General features: G+C 53.3%; 2 protein-coding genes across 6 annotated transcripts in view; one reads left to right on the top strand and one right to left on the bottom strand.

Annotated features, from left to right (window-relative positions):
- Window positions 1–667, top strand: part of RIC3 (RIC3 acetylcholine receptor chaperone) — a 41613-nt gene extending 40946 nt beyond the window's left edge. For both annotated transcript variants that reach the window (XR_001597209.2, XR_001597208.2), the window contains one exon: window positions 555–667. The gene's annotated coding sequence lies outside the window, so the exon portion shown is untranslated. The remainder of the gene's footprint in view (window positions 1–554) is intronic.
- A 119-nt stretch (window positions 668–786) lies between these two features.
- Window positions 787–17338, bottom strand: part of TUB (TUB bipartite transcription factor) — a 76333-nt gene continuing 59781 nt past the window's right edge. For 3 of the 4 annotated variants that reach the window (XM_016147399.2, XM_016147402.2, XM_016147400.2), the window contains exons 2-12: window positions 16518–16569; window positions 15875–16037; window positions 12339–12482; window positions 10978–11145; window positions 9840–9961; window positions 9196–9393; window positions 8794–8906; window positions 7807–7924; window positions 6170–6268; window positions 5776–5947; window positions 787–5319 (exon numbers count right to left, since the gene is read on the bottom strand). In XM_016147399.2, coding sequence (XP_016002885.2) covers window positions 5186–5319; window positions 5776–5947; window positions 6170–6268; window positions 7807–7924; window positions 8794–8906; window positions 9196–9393; window positions 9840–9961; window positions 10978–11145; window positions 12339–12482; window positions 15875–16037; window positions 16518–16569 — 1483 coding nt within the window. In that variant the 3' untranslated portion in view covers window positions 787–5185. The remainder of the gene's footprint in view (window positions 5320–5775; window positions 5948–6169; window positions 6269–7806; window positions 7925–8793; window positions 8907–9195; window positions 9394–9839; window positions 9962–10977; window positions 11146–12338; window positions 12483–15874; window positions 16038–16517; window positions 16570–17338) is intronic. The other variant, XM_016147403.2, reaches the window with a different exon arrangement.

Genomic DNA, 17338 nt, shown 5'->3' with positions numbered 1-17338 from the left:
ATTAAATTAAATATGGTTATAAAGTATCTATCCCAGGGTGTAGCATGTGGTAGGTGCTCATTACAGAATCATCACTGTCATCAAGTCCTATGCTATCACACGTTACACCCTCCAGGGCTACCCTGACTGCTCCGAGTGGCCTAGCAGCACACAGGGTGTTGCAGTCTCTGGGTGACTTTAGTTTTAACCTTCTCCCTTAGGATCACACTATTAGCTCTCATGTCTGCTTCTAGCCACAACTGCAGTCTCGCTCTTGGCTTCAGATCTGCGAAGGCTGGAAAGAAAATTCCCAAGCATGTCCAAGTCCTGTTTAAATAGGGTTGGTTTTGGGTAGGGCCAGAGGATTCAAGTGGCTGGGTCTTCATGTTACCTTGGGCCCTTCCACCTTCTTCAGCTCTGTGGCCCCATTTTTGTTCCTAAGGGCCGGGCCCATGGAGGTTACTTTTACAAAGTAACAGCCCATTCTTCTAGTCGGCACAGCTGACTATGGAAGGTGTCACATAACCAGAAGATTGCTCTAACTTAAGTACCTTCCGTCCTCACCATTCTTCCAGCCATTCCCAGCCTCTGCGTGTGGTTCTGACCAGCCTTAAACTTGAAGAGCGCGGGCCAGAGGGAGCTCAGTCATGATTCCCTCTCAGTTCCCAAACAAGCTATGACCTCCTTGTTACCACCTTCCTCCTCTTCACCTGAGGCTCTCAGGACATAAGAAAAGAGTGGCGTAGAAAGACTTTTAGGTAAGAAATGTTTTTTCTCCTTTTATAGGAAAAGAAAAGTACACAGTAGTGTTGAAACAGTTCAAGTTTAATTTGTTGATATATGGTCTGTACTTAGACAAACACTTAAGTTCTACAACGTACATAACATCAACATGGGAAAATACCAACTTTGTCATTGCACATAGCAATAAATAAATACATTTGCTCCAGGATACCAAAGAGTTTATTCAAAAAGTCACTTAATAAAAGCAGTTTTGCAAGTTCATCTAAAACTTCAGATAATTTTAAACAAAAATAAAATGTCTGACCACTCCATAATAGGAAAAGACAGTCTTGTGCAAATAGACATACACATTTTCTAAGCATTATGAAAACTGGCTAAATGTATGTTCCCAGCAAGAGAAGTGTCACCCACCCTAACCAAGTCCCCTTTGTCACCAAATACAGGATTAAAGAGGCCAGAGTTGGGCTTCCCTTTCTGAGCCACTCTAAGTTACTCTCTAGGAAACTCTGGATCTCAGCCTAACTTCCAGCGCTGCCTGGACCTTCATGGGGGAAAGGGGAGGGGGACAGCAGAACAGAAGAGGAAAGGGGTGTGACATCTTTCATAGGAAAGAAAAAAAGGCACAGTGATGAGCTAGAAAAGGTAGTGATAGTGATGAAAGCAAAGATCAACTTTCATTCACCCTGACTCCAAGTGCAAGCTTTGACAGTCCAACCTCATTTTGTAGATGAGAAAACAGACCTAGAAAAATTACATGGTTTGTTCAAAATCACAGAGCTACTAAGTACAGGAATGCTTTCTGTAAGAGCAACTCGCCGCTCACTTTGGTTGGAAAATTCAAAAACCAAACCTGTCCCAATACTTCTCTATCTCTCCCATATCCTGAAATAACAAAACATTGCAAACTGGAGGTATTCAGGACAGATAACCAACCAATAAACTCAAACAACAGCCCATACCTTGGCCTGTTCCTGGGGGCTGCTACAGTTCAAGCCAGGGCCCGGGGTAGAGTCCCCAAGTCTGGGCCCTGAGTGTAAGGAGTCAGTCCCCACTCAGTGCTGGCAGTCATTCAAGCTATCTGAAAAGGTGTGCTGAGGGCCACCTGGCAGCCTAATGTCACAGGAAGATCTTGACTGGGGTGAGGCATTCCAGAGAGAAGGCCAGTGTTACTGCAGTGAGGGAAAACCCAGGGACTCTGTCTAGGAGATGGAAGTTGTGCTTGCATAACAGAGCCATGGACCTGGCCAGCCCAGCATCTCCCCTCACTGCAGACCCCACTGTGAAGAAAGCACGGACCTCTTAGTTTGAAATCACTTGCTTATTAAATTTAGAACTGCCTTTAAATAAATGACAAATTTAGAGGTAAATGCCCTATTCACAAAACAAAAACTTCCGCTTTTAAAATTTTCTTGCCCTGTCACTAAAGGAGATGGGCGTCAAAGGTTCTCTTCTATCACACTCCCTGGCTTCCAACACCTGTCCCCTTACATGCTCCCTCTGAACTAGTGTCGTGATTTTTAAGGCACATTCACTAGAATATGTTCAAAGTCATCCAAAAGCATGCATGGGGAACTAAACAACTTTCTTAGGTGGTGTCCTCCCAATCAGAACCTTGAGAGAAAGAGCTGGTACTTTCCCAGGCATACTTATCAAAGAATATTGAAATGAATGAACAAAAGCCACAGGTACACTACATCCTTATTCCTTTCCTATTCATTCTTAGAAACATGATCATAAGAAACCTCAGATGATTATTTATTTGCAGATTGCCCTTTTCCCCAAATACACAGACGCAGACACAGACAGACACAGAGCACCTTGGAGCCAAAAGGAAAGAAAAAAAGAGCTGAAGTGAATGTCACCCCTCTGCCAAGCTTTTGGGGCAGAGGGTGTAGGGTTTTGGGATGTAGCCCCAGAAGGAATTACAGAGCCAAGAGCAGTCACAGAAGAGCTGCCTAAGATCCCAGCTGCCCAACACCCTTAGGGACTGCTCATACCCTGCCCAACCACGGACTGTCTGGTTAAAGGGTACAAAAGGCAAGAAATTACTATGGGAGAGGCTGAGCCCAGGTGGTCTCTAGGGGCTCAGGCAGCTCTGAGTCTTTGGGCCCATGCCTGTGAGGCCAGAGGTCAAGGAAAACCAGCATCACCAGGAATGGGGTCGTAAGAACAAACCCTGTGAGGCTAGGTCTCGAGCGGGTGACCTAACTGCTCGTGCTTGTCACTCAGTGCCCAACAGAGGGTTTTGTTGCTGAGCTACCTTTGTCCACAGCCAGGCTTAGAAAGCTCAGCCCACATTCCTGACCTACCAAAATATTCCGCCAACCCCCTCTCCTGTGTAGAGGAGGACAAAGCAGGGAACAGGAGTTTGCCATTGTGCTTCTGATTTTTCCACTCTTGTCACCAGTATTTCCCCTCTCATGAGGATCCAAAACCAGCCTGTTCTACCTTAAAATCATAGACCCAGCGAAACAGCTTGACCAGACTTTAGAATCATCTAGTGTCTGTCATCCCGGATATCAGCAGGTCTCTTCTCAAAGTCAGAAGAGGAGAAGCCAAACCAGAACTATGGAAAGCAGGATGGCACCACAGTGTTTCCCTCGAAAGTAAACCAGCCCCAGCACATAAAGTTCTGGTGCCCTCGAAATGGCCCCAAGTTAAGAGCTGTCCAGAACCAGACCACACTGACAAAAACTAGGTCACAGGTCACTGGAGGGGACTCTCAGAAACATGCCTAGGTGTGGGCAGATCCATGCTGGAACAAGTATGCTTTGCTTTAAGCACTCAACACAGGAAATCCTAGATTATGGGGAAATGAGAGCATACTACCTACACTTAAGTCAAAACAACTCCTTCACCTCACTTACTGGAGTATGACTTATTTTTTTAAAAAAATCAGTTTCTAGGTCATCTTTCCAAGCATGTCTACTCCGAAGTGAAGAACAACTGCTTGCTAACCACTGATTTCTGATCTCCATCAGGGCAAGTAGTCTCTGCCAGGATAAATGACAAAAAGGCAGATGAGAGTTCCCAAGTCGTCAAGGTAGATGGTACCATCCAAGGAGAAAGACGGCAGTGGAGGGAGAGAGGAGGCCCTGCCCCAGAACAGGAGCACCCTACCTGTCACACCAGATACAGAAATGGGCAGTATCCTTGCTGGGCCAGCTTGCTGAGCATCCGACATTGCTAAGTTTCTAGAATCAGGCAAAAGGACAAGGGCACGTGGACTGGGCCCCAGGAAGGTCAGAGAGCCAGAGAGAGTAGTTTCTTGGGGGATGGTGGGAATAAAGAAATCCTGTGAGATGAAGTTCTGAATTCTGCCACTAACCAGCCAGGTGACCTAGGACATGCCATTTTCTGAGTGATTCACCTAAAGTGACAACAGTTGTACTAGTTGATCTCTAAGGGTCCTGCCACCTCTGAGCTCTTATCATTCTAAAATATTCTCTGCTCTCCTCACCCTGTCCCATTTCTACCCAAAAAGAACTGCACAGAGAAGCCCTCAGCAACCACGACCTAGGCTAACCATAGTGAGAGCTGAAGCACAGGCACGAGCACCTACAGCTTACTAGCCAGGGCCCCAGCACACCTACCTGTGTGTAGTCTGGGGTTGGTGTCCAGGGCCCCATCCATGTTTCCTGGGGGGTTTGCGGGGACTGGTCAGCAGAGAGCTCCTGGGGCAGCTGACAAGGTTCCCAGGATATCCCTGATCCAGGGAGCCTGTTCCATGCACCTCCATTCTGAGCCTGTGTCCTACAGGCCCCATCCGCTAAGACATCTAGCCTTGAGGGCTGGCCTCCTGCTGCTTCTGCACATAGAGAAAACCTAGAGAAATCAAATGAGCTGGATCCCTAGGTCACTAGCCAATTCCCAGCAGCCAGGCCCCTGCAGTCCTGACAAGGTCCTGCCAACTCACTCTTCCCCAGCCCCTATAACCTCTGCTAGGCGCCTTCTGCAATTGGGGGGCTGTCTGCAGTTTTAAGGGTCAGGCTCGGCTACCAAGCCCTTTACTATGTGAAGCTGACATGCCTTACACACACTTTCTGTGCCCCTCACTGTTGGGGATCCGTTGTCATCTGATCCTGGGCTGAAGGGATGGCTAGGCCACAGGAGCCCTGAATTGTGCTTCCTCTCCCTCTACACTTCGTCCTGCCTTCCCAACTGAAGAGGCTGCCCAGCTTGGCAAACATGACCGCAGCAGGATACTAAACCAAGAGTGGGGGTGTGTGTTGATCTTAGGGCACAGAAATTCACTCTGATCCCTTCGTACACACCCTACTCCTCTGCCTAAACAGAGGCGGCAAAGGTGCCAATTCCTGGGTGGCCAGGCCAGGGAGCCCACTGAGAGCCAAAGGTTCATCTGGCAGGAGGCCTATGTACACGGGGTAGGCAGGGCTGACTCCGCAGGCAGGCAGGCAGCTCCACTCCGGGCTGGGCAACCTCAAAGGGCACGAGGAGGCCTTTATTCGCAGGCCAGCTTGCTGTCGAAGCTGGACAGGGCAATGGCAAAGGCCTGCAGCGCACACAGCGGGTAGTTGTAATCCATGGTGAACACATCCTCCGCTACACGGCCAAACTGCATCACGATGTAGTCCGCTGGAGACAGGCACGAGTGTGGACAGACACAGAGACAGAGTAAGGATGGCGGAGATGGGGAAGCACGGACACCCAACACCCAACAAGGAAGAGAAAGGGAGAAGCAGCAACACCAAGGTCATCCCAAAGGAGGTAAAACACCATTTGAGAGGAGGGCAGGAAGGAAGAGCAGAAGGCAAAAGAGAAAGATGCGTGCAAACACCAGGAGAAAGGGAAGTAGTCCATTCACAGGGTATCCCTGAAGCTCTGCTGAGTGCACACTATCTAGGGTCAGGGCTCCAAAGAGGTTTCTTCCAAGGCCATAGTTATGGTTAGAAAGTTCTTTACATCTAATCTAAGCCACATAACCCATGCCTTTAATCTCTGGCCTACGTGGGCAGGGCTAGGGGAGCCAAACTCTGAGCTAACGGCCCGATTTTCATGTGGACAGTAATGAGTAAATGCAGGAACACTCACGGTCATTGCCATGGATGATCTGGAAGTTCTTCACAGAGGCCTGTGTGACACGCCCATGGAAGTTGAGTACGTAGGACTGCGTGTCGTCATTCCAGACAGGTGTCTTGTTTTGCAGCTCAATGATACTCTCTGTGTTCTTATTCTGCCAGCGTGCAAGCAGCGTCTCATGCTCCTGGGAAAGCAGCCTCACCTGAGCCATGCCCAGGCCTTGGTACTATGACCACCCCCAAAGAGGGAGCTGCCCCAGAGGTGGGAGTCCTTAGATTTTCCTAGACCCCTATGGTTTCTCACACTGAGCCTCCTACACGCAGGCATGCCAGCTGGAGATCTGCCCTCAGAAGCTCATGCAGAGGTTGGGATGATGGGGAAGGACTGGGGTGGGGCAGAGACTCACATTGCGGGGCCGGATAGAGACTCTCTCGTGAACCATGTTCATGCCTGGAACAATCACACTCATCTTCCGTGGCCCCTTAAAACCTAAGACGTTTGTCTCCTGAGAAATAAAGAGAGAACTCAACAGTGGCCATCCAAGGCCACTTACTACTACAGAGACTGGGAAAAAGGGAATAGATTATGAGCTAGTTCTCAGCATCTCTACTAGAATGTCTAATAGGCATCTCTAAACTTAACATGTTTCTAAAAGTTAGCTCCTGAATCCCGCCCAAACTACCTCCTTTCACAATTGTCCTCGCTTCAGTTAACAGCAACTCAGTTCTTCCTTTGCTCAGGCAAACCACGTAGGGTCACACTTTCTCGTACACCCTACTTTCTCACTCATCAGCACATGCTATCAGTTCTACCTTCAAATTAGATCCAGAATCCAATCACGTTTCACCATCACCATCCCTCACACATTACAGCAATAGACTTAATGTGGATTCCCTGTTTCCATTCTTGGCCCTCTCCCCCTCCTCCCTGTCATCTCTTCTCCACACAGCAGGGAGTGGTGAAGTCAGATCCTTTTCTCCCTAGTTCACGCAGAGTAAAAGCTGAAGGTCTTACCTCAACCCGCAAGGCCTCGTATGATATGGGCCCATTACCTCCCCCTCTTCATCACTCATTCTGCTCCCCCTGACTATTCTCCCTCCACACCAGCCATCATTCACTTCTTTCTCGGCTTCACCCAAGTGCTACCTCAGTGAGAGTGGTACCCTCCTGCCCTCCTTCCTAAAAGCTCACACACACCTGGACACTTCATATTCCTCCTCCCTGCTTTATTTTTTTCTTCTTAGCACTTATCAGGCACATATTTATTTTGCTTATTTTTCTGTTTTACAGCTTGTCTTCCCCACTAAGGGTTGACGTCCCGTAAGAGTATAAATTTATGTCTCTTCTGTTCATTACTATATCTTCAGTGCCTCTAAACAGTACCTGGAACATAGCTGAAGCTCAGTTATCTGAAGAGATTTGGGATGCCTCCCCAAAGTTGACCAGCAGGTGGCGCCATAGGATCATACTAAATAGCTATGGATTTCCAATGCGCCTCTGTGAAGTGCCCGTGCCCAGATTGATGGGGGTACCTACCAATCCCTCATTTTTAAATGCAGTGAAATCCCCTGTACTTATATTCCAGTTCGGTCTTTTATGAGCTGTGGGACATCTGCAAGTGACCCAACCTCTATGCTTTAGTTTCCTCATCTACATGATAAAGATAACAGGATAGAGCTTTAGTCTGAGCTTTCAGTGAGATGATTATGCAAAGGACCTTGTAGTCCATGCAGGATGCTGGAGAGAAGGCTGAAGGGATACACTGAAAACAACCCAGCCCTCCTGCCGCCTCCTTTTCAGGAGGCTCCTGGGCTGGGCTGCATAGAGCCAGGCCCGGTTCCCAGAGCTCTTTAAGGCAAATGGCCAACTGTGGTCTGAGCTCTGAAGAGAGACGGCCTGGGACAGGAGCCACGCCAGAGAGAGCAGCCTACCTCTGCACAGCCTTACTGACCCACAAAGAGAGATGGGCTGGCCCACGGATCAGACAAGTCCTGCGTGTCATGTCTAACTTGGAGGCCAGAGACCCAGGAACCCAGGACTCACGTAGCACACAGCTGCCAGCTCCTGACGCAAAGTTCCACTTTCCAAAGTAGAGGATGATGCCTTCTGAGGGTTGACTCCATTGTCATAAATGGTGAACTTAGTGCCCATGAGGTTGGACCTGAAGGACAGGCACACTCAGTATAGATAGGGTCATGTACCCTCTGGCCCAGAGTAGCAAACACCTCAAAAGAGTCTGTCCTATGAGGAGCCTGCAAAGCATCCTGGGCTAGGCCAGAAGTAGACCTGGAGGCCTACTGCTCACTGAATCCCCATCTTTGAGGGCAAAAGGTCTGGACTTGCTCTGAGTTGAATCAAAGAGCATCTCAGTTCAGTGAGGGAAATTGGGGGAGGTAAATCTGGGTCCTACAGAAAGTTTCCCTGGAGAAACAAGAGTGCTTGTCTCATGGGAGGTTAGCAAACAGAATAGTATCTGGCAAGACTGTGGAGGGGACTCAGCACTCCACAGAGACTGGATGAGATGGATCTCTGTCCTCTGTAGCCTCAGCCCTGGCCCAGCCCCTTCTCCAGCTTTGGCTCCTTACCTCTAAGCTTGACTCACGCTCCTCAAATCTGGTACTCTATTCCTCAGCAAACCCTCCTCACACCAAGGCTAGCTCATGGCCTTCCCCCCACCCCAAGGTTGCGCTCCCTTCCCTCAAGGCCTCACTCGCAGCCCTACCCTTTGGCACTGACCATGGCGCCATGGCGGCTCCTCCATGGTGGCCTCTATCATCAGTGACATCCTAGGGTCTGATCCGTCCCTGCCGGTGGGCCTGTGCTCCACCTGACTGGGATCAGCTTAGGGTGGGGTATAAAAGGCCCATCTCCAAGTCTGGTTCTAGGCTGGCACAGACCTAAGCCTGCAGTTGGACCTGGTGGACAGAGAGAATCCTGAGAGAGGATCTAACCCCTGGCCCTGGATGTCCTTCAGAGACAAGGGATGCCTTCCAGAGAGCCTGCCCGCCCTTCCTGGGGGAGTGCTGGTACCGCAGTTTCCCGATGTAGCTGTCCCCTCCTCGAGACAAGTCTGTTGGGTCTACAGAGATGAGGTAATTGGAAGTTTTACTCTTCTTTCTCTTCCTTCCCGCCAGGAGGAACACCTTAGGGAGCAGAGTAAGGTCACGTTTCAGGCTTGGTTTCTGGTCCACACACAATCGTGGGTGCCACTCACACCTGCACCCACATGAGTGACTCTCCCTTGCTTCAGCTCCAGAACAGTGTGTGTGTGTGTACACACGGCTAACGCGGAGGCATGCACTGACCAGGCACGGGGGCTTCTGTCTCTGGGGGAACTGAAAGGCCAGTGTTGGATCTGAGGCTTTCAGTCACATTCCAGCCCCAGGACCTCAAGCCTGCCCAGGTGCAAGTGCACGTCCAGGCCAACCTCACCTTCTTCCCATCCTCGCGATCCAGGTGTAGGAAGTAGGTGGGGTACATCCCCCGGTCCATCCCCTTCTTGTCCCGTGTGATGCGGCACTTGATGGTGATACCCTGGGGGGCTGGCCTCAGTGCGAACTCCTCAAGATCCTGGACCTCAACATCCACTGCAGGCTCAGGGGCTGTTGGGCTGGGGGCTGAGGCTGCCTCCTACCGGGGACAGAACAGGAGCCTGAGCCCTGGGGACAATGACCAGCTGAAACTGGAATCCAGAACTGCCCCCTGATGTGGTGGTGAAAGACAGGGCGGGGTTCCTGGATATGGGCCTGGCCCGCCTGGCAACTAGCTTCCTACCCCTTCCCTCACCTAAGTAGTCCCTGGGAGTGGAAATGGAGAATATGGGCAGGTTCTCAGAGGTCATCCTGCCCGACTCCTGCTCCCCACACCCTCCTGGCCTGGCTGAAGAAAACAAGAAGCAGAGCAGGAGGACAGAAGAGCCTAGGCCAGAACTCTTGACAGGCACCTGGGCCCAGCCTGTGGCCCAGGAAAGCCGCTCGCCAGCATCTCTCCACACTCAACTCCCCTCCAACCTGGATGACCAGCCCTCGGAACGCTGACGCCCACCCTCTTGCCAGGCATAAAAGCGGCTCACTCACCCTGATGGACTTCCTGCTAGTTGCGGAGCTGGGACGGGTGTTGCTGTTTAACTGGGAGGAGCTAGAGCTGTTCTCGTCCTCATCATCCTCTTCTTCATCAAAGCTCATGCTGCTGGAGATGCCTGGGCCAGGCAGAGGAGCAAGAAGGGATGAGTGGTCACAGAGACACACCCAGACACCTGTTCACAGGCACCGAGTCACCCATACCTGCACGCACACAAGCACAGAGCCATCTGTGCACACATGCATTCACGCACACTCCCACACATACATCCGGATATACACAGGGCACTCGGGTGCATGCTGGGACTGGTCACGATGCTAGCGGTGCGCACGCCCCTCCCCCAGCTTCAGCTCAGTCCCTCCAGCAGAGCCCCTCCTCTCCAGCAGTCTCAGTGCTCATCTCCTGTGCAGCGAGGCCTGAGTTGAGCTGACCTTGTGCCAGGAGCCTCCATTTCTGGCCTCAGGCCACAGGCCATGGAAGCTGCCCGGGAAAGGCAGCTTCCTGTGCCTGAAGTACCGGGCCCAACAACTCCTCTCCCTGGCCTGCCCTCGGCCCTCTGTGTGCTTTTCCCCACCTGGAATGCCATTCCCAGCCTCAAGTTGCCCCAATAGCCCTCTCTCCAGGAAGCTGTCCCTGATCTGATCCCCCAGAATGTGTGGCACTGCAGGGCTTCCCTCTGCCACCCAGTGGCAGGGGCTCCCTGGGGCAGGGCGCCTGGTGGGGAAACTATCTGGGCAGCAGGTTTCCTGGGAGGATCTGCCTTGCTGCTCAGCATCCTGGCCCTGCAACCCCAAGCTTAATGGACAGGGAACGTTTTACAAAGGGAGTTTTCAAAGGAGCCAATGGGAAAAGAAATCTGTCCCCAAGCCTGGGCCTCCCTCAGGGGCAGGTGATACGGGTGGGGAACAGGGCTGGGCTGTGGGCTGGCTACTTACCCTAGTTCACACTTCTTTCCCTTAAGTTGCCTTATCAGAGGCCCCTGCCCAAGTTTCTCATTGGTCTCCGAGTATGCCCCCCCACTAGGGCCTGGGAGGGGCTGGAACAGACACAGGAGGGCCTTGCTCCCCAAGAAGGGTGCATCTGAGAACCTGGGATGGAGCTTTGGGGGTGTCGCTAGACCCCCACGGGGCTCACCCTTCCTCTGCATCGTGGCACGGAGGTCCTGCCCGCTGGGCCGTGGGCCCCCACCAGCTGCCGTCTCCCCTGCGTCCTGGGCGTGGTCCGACTGGCCCACAGTCAGGATCTGCACTGGGCCTCCGGCCTCAGACTTGTCTTCTGCCAGAGCTGCTGGCCCGCTGGTGCCTGCAGGCCACGGATAGTCCTGAGTCCCGAAGGGGGTTGGGAGGGGGAGGGACGCTGGATCCTCAGATGTCCATGAAGTGGGTGAGGGATGAGGGGGTGGACCCTCTGCAAAACTTCATTTACAAGACTGACTTTTAAAAAACTAATGATTGCTGCCAGCCTCTTAATGATGGGTAAGCTATGAGGGAACATGGGCTTTGTTTCCTCTGCTCTTGCCCCAAATTAGCTGCCGAGGGTTGGTTTGAAATGCTTCACATCCCTAGGCAGATGGCAGCAAGTGGCAGCCATCTCCGAAGCCAACTGCACAGTGAAAAACGAGATGGAGTACAAGGATCCACCCAGACCATAGCCAAGGTCATCTCTATCTCTCTCTCATGCGCTCTCTCTCACCTACAAACACACAGTAAACACACACATCATTAAAAACATATGGGGCCCCTTGAAAAAGACTGAGGCTGGCATACACTCGCCTTCCCAAGTGGAGGCTCTCCCACCCCACGTCAACCCTCCCACACCCAAGTTACACCTCCAGTAACAGAAGCAAGGCCTGGGCCACACAGGTGGCAGCCACCCTGCCTGGTTGGGCTATGTCCAAATGCAGTGCAGTGCCAGAAACCTATGGACCCTGACACTCCACTATCCGACCATGACTAGAGGCCTGGAGGTCACTGCCCAGGCACAAGGTTGAGGAAACAGGGTGTCTAGCCAGGAGAAACAGGACTTGGGGCCAGGGCCACTATAACTGTCCTTGATCTCAGGCGGTTTTTTTCTGGGGAGAGCGAAGCAGAGGAAATAGACTGGTCTGTGGGTCCCGAGGGTGGAATTAGGACTAGAATCTCCAAAGGCCACGTGATGACGGGGAGGCTGCACAAGGATGGGTCAGGCTGCCTGGGAGGCGGTGTGCCCCACGGGAAGGAGTATCCTGGGTGAGGATGGGGGCAGAGGGTGCTCAGGCTCAGCATGGAAAGGGGCTTCCTGGGCCACAGCTGAGCTGGACTTTACTTCCTGGCAGTATGGAAGGCCTGCCCACACCTGTAGGCCAGCCCAGGGGGGCCATGAGGTAGGCCTGCGCCCTGAGTGCCATTTGGTTCCCTCACCGAGGCCTCCCACCCTATCCCTGACCTCCAAGCCTCCCCCAACACCACAGTAGGGGCCAGGCCTCCTGAGGAAGGCTGTAGGGAACGTGAGCCAACCTTTGTGCTTTCCTTTCTTCTCCTTCTTAGAGGCCCCACCCTGGCCCCCTGCTGCAGCTGCCGCCTTCGTTCTCTTGGCTGAGGCTGGTGCTGTCGGGTGGGCAGCTCCTAGCGGCACACTGGCAAGTGAGTCGGCCTCTTGAACTGCTCAGCAGAGCCAAGTAAGGGAAGGGGAGAGAGAGAGATGGGCGCTAGGTGAGACCAGAGCTCCACAAGGACACACTTCCCAGCATATTTGCCAGGCCCCCCACCAGCACCCAAGCTCCACCAGGGCCTCTGCACCACCCAGCTCTACCAGACAAAGGTGCCCAGGGCAGGTCGATCTGGAAGGAGGCAGCACCCTTAGCCCAACGTGATTAAGTCTAAAGCTTGGCCTATGTCATGATCACCCAAGAAGCAGAGCGGTCCAAGTTCTGGGCCAGCAAACCAGATGAGCCTGGGCAGGGGAAGGGAGAGTGTCTGGGAAAACGCAGGCCATCAAAGATGGTGATGAAGACAGAAAAAGCTGTATCTCTGGGAAGAGACCACAACTCGGGCAAGCACTCCAGGGAGCCTGCACTGGCCCTTACTGGACAAGCCCAGAGGAGCCTGCGGTGCCAGAGCACCACAAGGCAAAAGAGTCATTCTAGGACATGAGCAACTGCACACAGTAACGAGAGATCTTGGAAGGGTCATAGCTGGATGGCCTCTGAATTTTCTACGCCAGAATCCCATTCTGCTCAAAGTCTCGGAATGGTTTCTCATTGCTCTTAAGGCCAACGTTCTCCTGCAAGTCTGGCTCCTCCATCTCCTTCCCCTTGGCTTAACTGCACTCTCCTCACCTCCTGTTGCCCCCCTCCCCCTGCCCCCAAGTCCCAGCCACATCATGCTCTTTCAGTGCCTTGTATGCACTAGACTCCCACAGGGGCCTCGTTCCAGCTGTCCCACTGCCTGGCCTGCCCTCATGACTGCCACGCCGTCCCACTAACTCCCACTCGTTCTGCAGATTGCAGCTCCTCAAGGCAGCCTTCTCTGACCCCCATCTGGGAGCGGACGCTCCGCCGTTCATGCACAGCGCCTGGCTTCTTTCTGCAAAGCACACCTGTGACAATCTGTTTAACACACTCCTCTCTTAGACCATAAGGTCCACGAGAGAAAGTGACTGATTATACCTGTTTGTGCTCACCCTGGACCCCCAACCTCTAATCCAGAAGTTGACACAAAGTAGGCCCTCAGTAAATATTTAAGAACTAGATGAATGAATATATATATACACACACATATATACATATACATATATGTGTATGTGTATATATACATATATGTGTATATGTGTGTATATATATATACACACACTCACGTGCACATATGTGTGTGTGTGTGTATATATAAAATGAATGAGCATGGCCAGTAAGGTCAAAAACTTTACCAGGATAAACCATAAATTCTGGTTTTTGTCAAACTCCCTTACCCTCCTCTGAGAATGAGCCCCTTGTATGTAACACCAAGGGCCGGCAGAGGAGGCGGCAGCTAATGCTGCAGGTGGGGTAGGGGTGCTCTGGGTAACACCAACCCCAGGTCAGCCAGCCACCTGCGCAGCAGCCTCCTCAGGGCTGGGTGAGACGGCGTCCCCAGGGAAGCAGCACGGCCCAGCCTGCTCTGGAGTCTCAGCAGGGACTAGCATGCAGCTGACTGGGCCTTGGAATACCATGGCTGCTTCACTGTTCAAAGCCCCAAGACAAAGAGTTTTCCTCACTTACTGGGGAGGAAACAGACCACAGAGTGTGATTTGCTCATTGTCGCAAGTGAGCAGATGACCACTAGTGGCATGATCAGAAACTGTCTTCAGACATTGGTCATTTCTGCAAGCCTGGCACAGTTCAATGCTCAAGAAACACCTGCCCAAATGACTACACACAAGGGACTTGAAGGACTCTCTCAAAGTCTCAAGATGTTGGCTTCTGATGCCCACAGGGCAGACCAGGCTCCACAGGACCCACAACGGCCGGTGCCTTCTCTGCAGGTCACCACCACCATGCTTGGGATGGTGCTCACAGGGGAAGTGTGAGGAGGAGGCGGCCAGGAAAGGGTGGGGCCAGGGGCCGGTTCTGCAATGGAGCAGTTAGGGCTGTGTGTCCAAGACAGCAGTGCTGGGCCGAAGCCCCTCTCCCCCTCCTCTGAAGGGCCCTCTCAGGTAGAGTACAGACATACCCACTCTGGCCCTGGATGCCAAACTGAAGCCCACACAGGAGAACTACTATGATGGAGCTTCCCATCAGGGAGGTGACGTAACAGGGTGGAAAGGCCATGTGGAGTCCGACAGGCCTGGGTGCAAAGCCTCGCTCTGGTGGGCAAGTTGGTGACCTCTTCAAAGCCCATCTACTTATCGATCATGTGGGGATGAGTTATTGTGAGAAATGAGATAACACAGGCAGAAGACCTAGCACCGTGCCTAGCCTCTGGCAAAAGCCCTCAGACAGCCTTTATTATTATGACATGAATGGGCTTCCTCAGTGGGATGAGGGCGCACACAGGGCACCAAGCTGTCCAGTATGCTGTGCCAGGAGTGAGCACTAGGTTTGCCCTCCAAGGCACAGACAAGGGGACCCAGTGATCTAAGGGCTGGGTTAGTGGAGCCTGTGAGGCTGTGGGGCAGGGGTGTGGGGAGGGCCCCGCAGTCAGCCCTGAGGTGAGGCAACTACCAGTAGCTCGAGGTAGCTGGAGGCTGCAGGTCCTGAGGAAGCCACAGGAAGGGAGAACCACGGTTGCTAAGATTCTTCCAACTGCAAAAGCCAGAGGCTTGCCACTGTCTTAGAGCTACCAGCTGACAGAGAAGCCGCCAGGATTACCTGCACCAGCAGGGGGCAGTGGGGACTGAGTCCGAGTCCTTCCTTTGGGATCAGAGAGACCAACCCTCTGCCAGGCCTGGGCTACTCTGAACCCAAGCACAGGGAGGTGATGGAGCCACCTCACCACCACCACCACCGCACTCCCAAGAGGAGCTGCAGAGAATCCCCTGCCAGGTGAGCTCTTCTGAGAAACGGTGTGCAAAGACTGAGTGCAGGAGGCTGCTGGACACCATGGCTCTGTGCAGGGACCTGAGGTCGGAAGCCAGGTAGACTGAGGGTGCAGGGAGCCCAGGGACAGGAAGCAATAGGTATCTGTTGCAGGAGATACTAGCTGGTGTGGGATGTTAAGATGGACTCCTCTCAGGAGTCAGGACACTGATGAGGAATGGACTGTTCTGCACCTGGCAGCTGCCTCCTGCTCTCAGTAAAAAATTTCAGATCCGAAACCAGGTCCATAAAGTTTCCGTTTCTGGCCCCAGCACCTGACCCAGGAGCCAACATCCTGGGCATATGCAGGAGTCCAGGGCTTCAAGTCTCAGCCGCCTTCCACCCGCCCCACTCAGCTGCCCGCCCGGGCTGGGAGCCAGTCATCCTGGGTACACCATGACAGATGACCCCTCACCACCAGGTCAGCAAGAAGTTCCTGAAGGGTGTGGAGCCACCGCGCAGGGCCCTCCCCAGGCTGGCTGTCCCAAAGGCAGCATGTACCTTGGTAGCTGGTGCTGCCACTGCTGCTGAGGTAGGACTCCACCAGCGGGGCCTGCTCCTCTGACTGCCGGGCCCGCCGGCTTCGGGGCCGCCCATCGGCATTGGCCTGCACCATCAGGGGCTCCTGGCGCTTCTTCTTCTGCTTCTGCTCCAGCAGAGCCCGCTACGGAGGCACCGGACAGGCACAGAGGTGGGCAGGATGCAGAGGGCTGCCCACAGCCTCCACTCAGGGAGGGCTCCCAAACTGGGAGTGGAGAGACAGCCTTGCTTCCTCACCTCATTTCTAGAGGTCACAATGAACCCACTTGGGGCCAAGGGTTCATGTCCTTGGTACCCCAAGACTTGGGTTGCAAGAAAAGGAGGCAAAATTCAGCCAATGCAGCTACCCCGGCAGGATCACAGCACACTCAGCCCTCTAACTGCAGTCACCCCAGATGCCTGCCTGGAAGACGCCCCATGGCCTGGGCAGAGCTAACACTGAGCTGGTAGAGGAGAAAGCTGCTCCTGGCCCCCTCTCCCCACCAGTCAGGAGCACCCCAGGAAGGGCGCAGCCCTCTTGCTTTCCCCTTGGAGATGCCAGCCCAGACTCTAGCAAGGATGGCGTGTGCTGACCACCCTTCTTCCTGGCCCCAGCTTTACTCACCTGCCGGTCAAGCTTCTGCTGCCTCAGGTTGCTGCCCTCATCATCTAAGACACTGTGGAAAGAGAGAGGGGTATTTAGGGCCTGCCATGACGTGCCAAGATACAGCTTAGAGCCCACCCAGCATACCTGTGTTCTTTACACCCCTCCCATCATGGCTGCTGGATGGGAGAGGGAGGAAGGGTAAGGCTACTATCTGGGAAGCTACTCCCTGGGAACCAGCTGGGATGAAAGGCCCGAGCCTTATTTCTGCCACTCTGGGAGCTTACCTCCTCCTGGGAGCCCTCCAGCCCCAGGACTCCCCAATCAGCCTGGCCCCAATGAGAACGGGACACTTTCCCCTCGGGCCCATGAGCAGAGCCTGAGTTCCAGCGGAACTTGTCAAGAAGCACTGGGCAACAAGCAAGCCCAAGGACAGGCTTCAGACCAGGGAACTGTTCCCTCCGGCTCCCTCTCAGCTCTCAGCAGCTCTTCCCCTCATCCTTCCATCCCTGCTGGAGGCAGGCTGGGTCCTCTGGGGCAGAACTCTCCCTATCTGTTCAAAGCAAACTCCTGGCTTTCTAGGTGGCTGAGTGGAGGTGCTAACAATGTTCAATGAGGCTGAAGGTCCCCTCGATTGGGAGAGTGAGGCTAAGAGACAAACCAGCCCCTCTGAGCAGGACTAGGACGGGGTAGGGATGTCTGCAGAGTGGGCACAGCACATCAACGTATGGTCCAGCAACCAGCCACTGGGCCCTTCCCTGGCCACAGACATGGTACCAAGCAGCACCAGGGCATCAAATCCTTGAGTCCCCAAGGTCTTGGGACAGGCGGCGTCATCTCAC

This window comes from Rousettus aegyptiacus, unplaced genomic scaffold (genome assembly GCF_014176215.1).
Source record: "Rousettus aegyptiacus isolate mRouAeg1 unplaced genomic scaffold, mRouAeg1.p scaffold_m13_p_5, whole genome shotgun sequence".
NCBI lineage: Eukaryota > Metazoa > Chordata > Mammalia > Chiroptera > Pteropodidae > Rousettus > Rousettus aegyptiacus.
Note: the sequence above shows the minus strand (reverse complement) of the source record. Positions and strands in the feature narration are given on the sequence as shown.